Source organism: Phaethon lepturus, unplaced genomic scaffold (genome assembly GCF_000687285.1).
Source record: "Phaethon lepturus isolate BGI_N335 unplaced genomic scaffold, ASM68728v1 scaffold17512, whole genome shotgun sequence".
Taxonomy (NCBI): domain Eukaryota; kingdom Metazoa; phylum Chordata; class Aves; order Phaethontiformes; family Phaethontidae; genus Phaethon; species Phaethon lepturus.
The window spans coordinates 33,711-44,198 of NW_010525713.1; the positions used below are offsets into that span (position 1 = coordinate 33,711).

At 38.8% G+C, this 10,488-nt stretch overlaps 1 protein-coding gene across 6 annotated transcripts in view; it reads left to right on the forward strand.

Moving 5' to 3' along the window:
* ENAH (enabled homolog (Drosophila)) overlaps positions 1 to 10,488 on the forward strand; it is a 51,072-nt gene that overhangs the window by 31,908 nt on the left and 8,676 nt on the right. For 4 of the 6 annotated variants that reach the window (XM_010282852.1, XM_010282853.1, XM_010282855.1 and 1 more), the window contains 5 exons: positions 1,646 to 1,953; positions 2,211 to 2,353; positions 2,754 to 2,808; positions 3,108 to 3,156; positions 6,744 to 6,810. In XM_010282852.1, the coding sequence (XP_010281154.1) occupies positions 1,646 to 1,953; positions 2,211 to 2,353; positions 2,754 to 2,808; positions 3,108 to 3,156; positions 6,744 to 6,810 (622 nt within the window). Of the gene's footprint in view, positions 1 to 1,645; positions 1,954 to 2,210; positions 2,354 to 2,753; positions 2,809 to 3,107; positions 3,157 to 6,743; positions 6,811 to 9,261; positions 9,325 to 10,488 lie in introns of all 6 variants that reach the window. The other 2 variants (XM_010282851.1, XM_010282854.1) reach the window with 1 other exon arrangement.

The following is a 10,488-nucleotide window of genomic DNA, read 5'->3' on the forward strand; positions in this document are numbered from 1 at the left end:
AAAATTCTTGTTTCTTAAGCTCTCATCTGTCAAGAACAGAGCTTCTTGAATACTTGGTTGGTAAATCTTGCACTGTTAGTTTATTTGGAACATGGTGTTAACAGGCAGCATCATTAGTTTCCTAATGGCAGCCAACATGGAAGAACGCATGCGTGGCTTTGGATGAGTGAAGGATCTTAAGCGAGGAATAATCTGAATCACTTTGATACTCTGTGTAGTTTCAAATGTAGAAAGTAGTGTGTAACACCTACAGCATTTCTTTCTGGACGGTGGTTGTATTTTGATACACGACTGCATGCGTGCATATATATATATATTTTTTTTTTTTTTTAAATGACAGGTCTTCCTGTGGTATTCTACCAACGTAGCTAAAAAGACTTTAGAAAAAAAAGTTTGGATAAGCAGGTGACAGTCGTAAGGGACACTGTACCAATATGATAGAAATGTGTTTTACATTGCCATAAATGTCTTTATTAACCTGAATCCTGCTTTTATATTGATTTAATAGACTTTGGTCTTTGTACATAAGTCTGCAGCAGCTCAGCTAAAGGTGTGGGCAGAGGGGCTCCTGGGGGGTGAGCAGACTGTGGCTTCAGCACACACGAGCCGTGCAGAGTGGATCCTGTGTATACCCTCTTGTCTCAAACAAGAGCGTGAGCTATTCTGGGGTGGAGCGGAAATAGGGTGAATGGCCTCACTTGTAGTAGGGCATGAAAGTGTGCACTTGGACGGTGAGTGACGCCGCGAGACTTTAAAAGGCTTTTAAATTTACACAGTGGTTAGCAGAGTAGGAAACCAGGAAGACCCATGTGTGGCGTTCCTGCATATAGAGGTTGCTTAAGGTGATTGCGCAGAATTTTTAGTAGCTTACAGCAGTTTGGGTGAGGTGGGGGGAGGATGATGTGTGGGGCTGTTTTCTTAGTCACAATTTCTTGAACCGTTCCTAGAATGAGTAATAGCACAGTAATCATGAGGATATTCTTTCTTCAAAATGCATTTTGTATTGCATATCAATGTGAATTTAAAGCATTAAAGGAATCGTAGATAAAAAATAGAAGAGCTTGTTCCCATCAGCTTAAAATATGTCAGTCTTCTAACTCACTAATTAGTGTTTGTATTAAATTATTAAAACTGATTCCTGGAGTGTTTTTTAGAGGAAAGATTTTTATACAGCTTAGAAATTAGCATTGGAACTCCAACAGTTCAAGGGTTCAGCTGTGTGGGTGGTGTGTTAAATATTTGTTAGTGCAATGAAGAGTCACTCTGTGTTTAGCACCGTTTGGATAAACAGTGTTGTTCCTACGCCCTCTGATGCTCGTGCCTTACTTGACTCTTTGTAAAAACTTTGCCTGTTTTCCTGGTGTAAGCTTCTTCGTGGTTGCCGCACAGAACCTGACTGGAGGGGTTTTGTATGTAAATGTCTCTGAAACTCTTTGATCTCTCATAGCATACTATGTAATATTTTTAGTGCATTTAATAAGAATGCTTCTCTCCTGAAATGTGCAGCGTTTTCTTGCCTATAAAAAGGACCCTTACCAGTATTAATGTGTCATACACAGAGCAAAAGAACCAGTGTTTCAGTGGACATAAGATCTTTCTTTTCTAAATCCTTAATATAGTCTGTTTGTTTTCTCTTTGATAATAGGTGTTGTCCAAGGACCACCTGCACCTCCTCCCCCACCCCCCCTGCCCCCTGGCCCAGCTCAGTCTTCAGTAGCAGCCCCACCTCCTCCTGGCCCACCACCACCACCTCCACTTCCACCTTCAGGGCCTCCGCCGCCACCACCACCGCCTCCTCCCCTCCCTAGCCAAGTTCCTCCTGTTCCCCTTCCACCTCCTGCCCCCCCACTCCCTGCCTCTGGATTTTCAGTGGGATTCATTTCCGAAGAAAATCGCCCTTTAACTGGACTGGCAGCTGCCCTTGCTGGAGCCAAACTTAGGAAAGTCTCACGGGTAAATGCAACTCTCTTTTGTTTCTTTTTCCAATTCCTGTCTCTAAATCCTGTCTTCCTGAACTGGTTGTAATTTTTCTTCAAGATTAATAGCAGTATCAAGACTTTTGGAGTAGGCTTAATTCATTATTAAAACAGGGTTAACCAGCCCATCATATTCTTTATACAGTTGTTTCTTTCTCGACTGTGAACTTCGCTTCTTTCATTGTCGGCTATCATTTTATTTGCACATCTGTTGTTATTTTGTGTATTATGAAGGGTGAAGTCTCCTCCAGTTCAAGTGGAGGAGGAGGAGGAGGCAGCTCTGCTTCATCTAAAACAGACAGTGGCCGTGGAAATGGACCACTTCCCTTGGGAGGCAGTGGGTTGATGGAAGAAATGAGTGCCCTGCTGGCCAGGAGGTGAGGAGCTGTTGCGGTGCCCTAGCTCTTAGACATCGTGGAAGTAGGATTTTGGGTGCCTGTTTGCAGCTGGCTAAGGATCAGATAAACATAAGTTTAGTCATGTGGTTGCTTTGTGAAGCTGACAACGTTTTGTGAATAGCCATTTTTACTTGAGTATAATTGAGTACTTCTCTTCTTTGTAAGTCTTTGTGCAGCAATAGGGGAGGAGATACAGACTTCAAGAGGAGAAAGAATTGCACAGTTGCTTTGGCAGGAGGGCTTTGTCTTTGAAAGTATTTTTTTTAAACTAATTTTCAATTATCTAACTATCAAACTGTATATGTCTTTAATTACACTAAACAAAATTATTCTATCTTAAAGCCATGATGATCTTGGCAACTTTTGTTTCTGTTTATAGGAGAAGAATTGCTGAAAAGGGATCAACAGAACCAGAGCAGAAAGAAGATAAAACTGTGAGTTGAGGAATTCCGTCTACTTCATGTTATTCAATACTAGATAATGAGGAAAATTCTAACAGTGTACATGAGAGATTATTTATACTTTACCATATATATGCACTTAACCGCTATTTTGTGATGTGCATATTGCTTGCACATTTTCTACATACAATTGAGCAGAATAGTTTAAAACTATATAAAAAGGGAAATAAATATTTGAGTTGAGACTAATCTGTTAGATTCACAGAGTCAAAGGTGTGTTTTTCTCTCTTCCTCTTCCCCCCCCTTGTCCCTCTTTTCTCCCTTTTAATCAGGAAGAATCAGAGTCTTCAACTTCTAAGGTTTCTTCAACAAGCACACCTGGTAAGTAGCACAGGTTTGTGAACTCTGTGACTATATAATGCTAAAACCTAGCAATGAATCTCAGTCATCTGGACTGAATTTTGGAGCCTGCCTCTTCTCCCATGGTTACAGGCTGGCATTTTGCTGTAGAAAGGGTCCTGGTTCAGAAGTGTTTCAGAAGGCAGCAGATAGAAGGAACATCCACTGGAACACTGTGCTTGATATAGAGGCCTCCTGTGCCAAACCTATGGGGCTGATGCACAGAAAGCAATTGGTAGTGAATGTGAAAGCAACTGTCTTTCAGTCCTTGACAGGACACGAGTTGGGACAGTAGATTGTTTCCATCAAGAAAGATGTACAAGGCTATCAGAGTCAGATGGAAAGAGTTGCCACTTCCAGGTACTTCAGTAAAGATTCCCTCACACTCAAGCATCCATTCTAAATCAACATATGTAATTTAATACTACTACTAATAATAATTATTATTATAAATACAAATATTATTATGATTGTGTAATCAATATAACCATGATTCCTCTGCTGAGGTATGCTTGTGACAGGGTTAGGAACTGTGTAGCCAGTGCTTCTGTTGCAGTCAGTAAGGAAAGCTCATGTATCACCAACTCTGTAGTTGGCCAAGATGTATTGTCAGCATGCACGTGTATTCATACTGTAAATGTTTGTGTTACAAGGACCCGAGTGACACTCAAGACTTTCTTTTCCTATCCTTTAAGGATGCAAGAAGGTACTGCTAGCTTCCCTGGCCACCTCCCCCTACATGCATTCAAATGGAGAATGTGCAATACAATCTACAGTTTGTCATCCCAAAAGATACTGAAAGCAGAAGGCAGAAGGAAAATGACTGAGTAATGAATATACCAGTCTTCAGTATGTTCTAGCTTCCTCTGTTGATTGCTTGTCCATGTGTATACTTCTTCACTAGAGGATTCAGCCACTTGGTGGTGTGCAGGCCTTAATATTGAAAACCACTGCTGTAGCATGAACAAAATCCAGGCAGCCACCAGCTGTGAAATAAAAAGGAGCTAAGTGTGTCTTGATGGAAATAACTGGAAAGCTGTCAGTATTGAGATACAGCCAGTAGTCTAAGGAAATTAGACTGCAAGGCAAGAAATTACTTAATACAACTCAAATTTTTCATCCTCTTTTTTTTTTTTGTTTTCCTTAGCTTAGGCATTTGCTCCATTCTGTTTAACAGAGAGACAATGTTAGCCATGGGGAAATGACAGCTTTTGGAAGGCTTCTTATAGTATAGGCCCAAAAGAGGGAAATCAAAAACAGTGGAAGTGGTGCCTTTAATTGGTTGTCATGATAAGAAGTCTCATCAAACTCTTTTAAAATGTCAAATGCATCCAGAGGTTTGACTATTTCCTTCCAATGGAGAGGTTTCACTTCATTTCTTGATGATGTAAAATGCTGTGGTAATGCTATGCCTCGTCATCGGAACATGTCTTTAAAATGTTTAAGAGGAATGCTTGGCATACTGAGAAGAGGCCAGGTCAAAAATTTGTGTAATTATGTCTAATTACCACTAATAATATAACTGAAGTTGTTAAACACAGACTTGCTAGCATTTACCTCTTTCTTTAGTGTTGTGCTTACCCTTCCTATGTGCTGTTGTGGTGAACTATTGGAGTTCCACATTTTTTGTCGGGAGGAGTACAATGTTGAAAGGAGGGATGTTTCTTCTGTCCTGAGCTTGGGTTTCCTTCGGTTTATTTTTACATTTCTACTCTCTTTAAGGGGCTGTGTTCTCTCTTTCCTGTTGCTTGCAGGGAGAGTTACACCGTGATTACTCAGACATACTAGTCCTCTGTATATGGTATATGACTTTCAGGGGAAGAAATACAGTCACCTAAAGCTAAGTAAAACCTAAGTTAAAACATGTTAGGTAATAATATAAACAAACCAAGCTCAAAACCATGGGATGGGCAACAGATGTATGACACTTGGATAATGTTTGCTGTTTTAGCTAGATAAGGATAATCATGAGTCCTTGAGCAAGCTGCAGCCATAGCAAAAGTTTCTCAAATAATTTTGCAGGTACAGCTAAAATCCTGCTAAATAACTCCTGTGGAAGGACAAGTCCTGAAGCCTGGTATATCAAATTAAGTTTAAGACTTATTACTAGCACTGGCAACCGGTAGTTGGCTGGGTCATGGGCTATGCTCGCAGACTTCTGCAATTCAGATATTCTTCTCAGTATCTAGCTGCATCCCAAAGAACTTCCTGGTCAATATGAGACTCTGAAAGAGCATTTCTGCCTCTCAGCTTAGCAGAGCTGAGCAATACAAAAGAAAGGGAACAAAACAAATAAATAAACCCAAAATCTGAAATAGAGAGTGATAAGATCAGTGGTACGTTAAAGTCCTCAGTAAGTAACAATAGCAAGTAAGTAATAACAATTCACATTACAGAAAGACTTGCACAGATTGTAAAGAATGAAAACCTGATCCATAAGGAATGAAGCATTTGTGGTGATAGGTATGTCCTGAGGAAGGGCTTAGGTGAGACCACTGAAGGAGGAAAAAAAAAAATCTCATTCACCATACAAGAACACAAAATAAACACTTCTTAACTTGCCCTGTTTCAGCTGTGTTTTCTGTCTGTCTGCTGTTGACAAACCAACCTGCACAATAAAGCTATTTTTCACATGTGACTTCGGATTGCTGTAATAAAATCAGGTTAGCAAGTCAAAGTTTATTGGAGAGGATTCTAAGCAGAACTAAAAGCAGGTTCCAGAATGGAAAGTGAAGCATGAGCATGTATAAACATAGGTTGGGCTTTTAAAACTTGACTACAAATTACTCATGTCTTTAGACTTGGCCCAGATGTCCTCTTCGGCAGTGTATAATAGAGTGCTTTCCCATAGAGTATAAGCTGCCCAGATGGGGAAAAAAGATGTGCAGTAAAACTTTGTCTAGTATCACAGGTGCTAAGTAAACTACAATCTCTTCTGGATCCAAGGGCAATATACCTTTAGTTTTGAGTTTGTATTATGTTGAAAGGAAGAAGTGATATATTGCAACCTTACAAGTATCTTTTTGGGGTCAAGACTTTGGTGGAAAATAAATACCTTGATGCTGAAAGGTAGTCTAGTTGTGTGAGCTTGTATTATCCTTGCTATCAGTTCATTGAAATTGACACAGTTATTTTTATATCACTCATTAATGGGTCAGGAAAACTTGCTTTAGCTTAAAAGCATCTTCCCCCAGTATTTGAAGCTGACTATTCGGTTACAGTTCCAGAATTCCAGTTCCAAAATGCCTTGTTTCACAACTGAAGCAATAAAATACACAAAGTATAGGCAGACCTTTTCCCAGTTGGATTAAGAATCAAATGGCATTTACAATGTCTAAAACAAAAGTGAGACTTTAAGATAGTATCACAACATAAATGGTTGTATGACTAAAAATAAGATTAATACAACAGGAGGTACCTCAATGTGAAAGAACTAATGCAATATAGTAAAAAAACACAAAACCCCCAAAAAGGCTGACTTAAGTTGCCAGGTACTTGAAGTTTCCTCACGTAAATTACACAATAAATAGAAAAAGAAAAGTTTTTTATCTACTCATTATGTTTTCCAGAACTAACAAGAAAGCCTTGGGAAAGAACAAATACAGTGAATGGAAGCAAGTCACCTGTTATCTCCAGGTACTCATTTTTGTACCAGCTATCTTTTCCTGATGTTTGCTGCTGTTGTTCATGGTGCTAAAGCTACTGGATTAAAATAGCAAAAACCACCTTAGTACTATTAAAAGTAAAATGTATGGGTTTAAAATTACTGCTGTGAAATTTAAGAATAAAGAGTTGCTTTTGGAGAATGCTAGTGAGTGAAATTCTTTACACTAAAGTCAAAAGTAAAACCCAAAAAGATTACCTTACAATTGCTGGTGTATAACTTTAGTTATTAAGGTGTATGTTTGCCTACAGAAATATTACTTCTATTTCTTTAAATTTTTAAGTCTGAAATTTCCTGCCAGGGAAAACAAAATTCAGTGCTGTGATTCATATATTCAGTAGTAAAGCTTTTGAATAAGTTTTCTCCTTCCTATTTCTGTGCTAGTCAGAATGATTATCTAGAGATTTAAGCCATCTTGGTGAGATTTGATTCTGTGACAGTTTTCAGTAGCTGTCTCATACCACTCCAAGGAAGTCAATCCTAAAGAAGTATAGAAGTCCTTCAGTTCACTAACCAATCTTTGGTAACTTGTCAGCTGGCACTTTGGTAGGCAGTGGGTGTTTAGGTAGGCATTTCAGTAATGCAGGAGAGTGAAATGGCTGCAATTTTTTTTTAAGGTATATTTAATTGCCATTTACATGAAGCAGAAGGCTTATGGTTCATTTTAGAATTCCTGTATATTCTGCATACAGAGGTTAAAGGGTTCTGACATGTGATAATCTGACACAGTTACCTGAATTTCTTGAGAGAAAACAAAAGAACTTGTTAAACTTGAGAATGCTGTGTTTGAAATTACTTGAGTTCTTCTTAAAATTGTGGCCTGTTGGAAACAGCTGTGCAAGATTTGGTGATTAGAGAAGAAAAATCAATTATTCTGTAAGTGGCATTACTTGTGCTGGAGGTTGCCACCGAGGCCTTCAGTTCTAAAACGCAGCACTAAACGCTGTCAGCCTATATCAGTGTATCCTTGTCTATCTTTCGGAAGTAACTAAGTCCAGGAGCTTAAAATGTCTGAAGCTTTGATTCTGGTTGCTTGCTTAGTTTTTTGTCAAAAAGCAGGTGACATTGGTGGTGACATCCTCTCTGCTATACTGTCAGTGAAACAAAATATTGCTTTACCTTTAGCTTCGACTTCCCCCTACCTTCTTCCCCCTCACCTCCCAGTGGGTCTTGCCTGCTTTAACCAAGGTCTCTTGTTTTCAAGCAGATCGAGGTATCAATACATTCCATTGAGGGGGAACTTGTCACAGAAGTAGCTTGTGTAAGGAACCCTAACGAGCATTTTACATTTCATATTAAGACAGTTGCTGACCTGGCCCTTTGGCTATAGACACCCTATGGATAAGCAGTTGAAGAAAGGAAAGTGAAGGGATTAATAAATAGGTCAACTTTCTATATCAGACTCCTTTGGAGAGTCTGGGATGTCTTAGGTCTTCATTCTGCCTGTCCCTACAGCCTTAGCTTCTTGTAAACTGTTTTATGCAGCCTATTTCATGGATCTTGTTCCAACTGGTGAAATTCAGAGGTTACTGAAGGCTGTTTAAGAAGGTTTTCTGACCTAGAGGAGGACAGATGTTTTGAGACTTCTCTTGAGAGATACTAAGAAAATCTCTCCATCACTCTTCTGTCTTCAGTCATCCAGTGGAAAGTGTTGATAGAATTCAGCTTGATGAGAGCCTTACTGGGTGTATACCCTAAAAGTACTTCCAAAATAAGAATTCTATGTTGATTGGATGATAGTATTATTTTCCAGTGCTGTCATAACCTGCTGGAAGGTGCTATAGCATATATTTTGAGACTGCTAGTACAGTTTTCTAGTCAATGTTGACAATTTGCCCTGCCAGGATGAGGAATGTTTCATGGCCTGAGAGAGAAAAGGTATTAGTAGAAGTCTCTCTTGAATATCCTTGCATTTTCCTTAACTCTCTACAGCTGCCAAGTCTATCTCAGCAAGCAGCTTGTTAAAGTAACTTTGAGTTAGTCAAAGGGTGCTGATGTTTGAAACACTAATACTGTGTTTGCCAAAAGGGGACATCTTTCACCTGGTAAGCCTCAAGAATGTGCTTCTGACCTCTACAGAGAGGATATGAGTCATTTACAAGGGATTAAACAGAGCATGCCTAAGAAACTGGCAAGTAAGCAAAACTTTCTCTTCAAAGCTTCCAAACAGGTAGACAATGAAGGAGTTATTCAGAATGAATGTTCTAAGCATTTTAAAATAACTCGTGTCCTGCTTAAAATCAGGCCTTTTTTTGTAGCAGACTTTGAAAAGACTTAAGCTATGTGCTTTTAGTATTTCCTGAAACATGCAAATAGAACTCATGGAACATAAATAGTTAAACTCCATGGTATTTAAGGTGCTAAAACTAAACATAATTAAGACCTATTATAGCTTGTTAAGGTAGTGTTTCTCCCCTTCATAGACGGGAATCTCCGTGGAAAAATCTGCTTGCTTCTGAAAACAGGTTCTATGATTCATTAAACAGGTATCATCCTGTTGGGATTTGAGACTTTGTAATAACCATTTTGACCAGTTCAGGGTTGGACTTTTTCTACATGGATTGGTAATCACCACAGGCATGACCAAATTCCTCTTCACATTTTGTTTGTCCAGTTGAGCCCATTTTTGGACTGGTTAAAAGCAGATGGTGCCAAAGACAAACTGAGATGGCTTAAGAACCAGCTATGAATTCATATTAAATACTGGTTTTCTGGCAGACACCACCTGCAAAGGTACAAATTCCTGTAGGATACGCCAAGATTTAGTGAACCATTTGCAGTGTTTTGAGAAGCAGGTTTTCAAAAATGTAAGTTTAGATACACAGAAATAGCAATTAATTTTCCAGGCGAGTGTTCACATCTGCTTTTCACAAATTAAGTAAACACAACAGATAGATTTTCCCTAACTTAAATGTTGGAAAGGAAAAAAAAAAAACAAAAACGACTTGTTAAACATAATGTTTCTGTTGGGAATATATTCACAAATTAGAATTAACACCATGTATATTTTAAGCTTTAGAACTCAGTTTCACTCTCTGTAGTGGTAGTCATAAAATACTGATATCAAAAACCTTCAGGTTTTAAGAGCTTTCTGCAGGTAAATGTGTTACAGAGCCCCTCAGAATTACCAAGTCAAACTCCAGCTTTGTTTTTCATGAAGGCACTCATTGTGGTGACTACTTAATCTTTTGTATGAAAAGTTCCCCTTTTAGCTACTTATCTTGGGTGGTGTATTCTGCATGTTGGCATGAATAAAATCTTTATCTTGCATGCTTGATTTAAGGTGTGTTAGGGCCTGTCGAGGTTGCCTCGCTGTCCTGTTAGGCAATGCTATGAAAAACCACACGGGAGAGCTCTTTAGCCATCTTAGGTTCTGATGGTTGGGATGTTTTAGTCACTAAATTTCAATAGTTAATATTTTTCTTAATGGCAACTGCATTCACCATTAATCTATCTTCTGAGCAAGTTGAAGAAGAAAGAATAGGATAATTTTGGGGGAAGACAGCTAGATTTGTCCGGGATTAGAAATTATCTAGTTTACAAATTACAGTCTTTCATATTTGAATGAAGAATGTCTTGCTTTTCAGAGAGCAAAAATGGGATACATTCTTAAGACTGAGTGGTAGAGTTCATAAAGAGGGTTTCCTGCT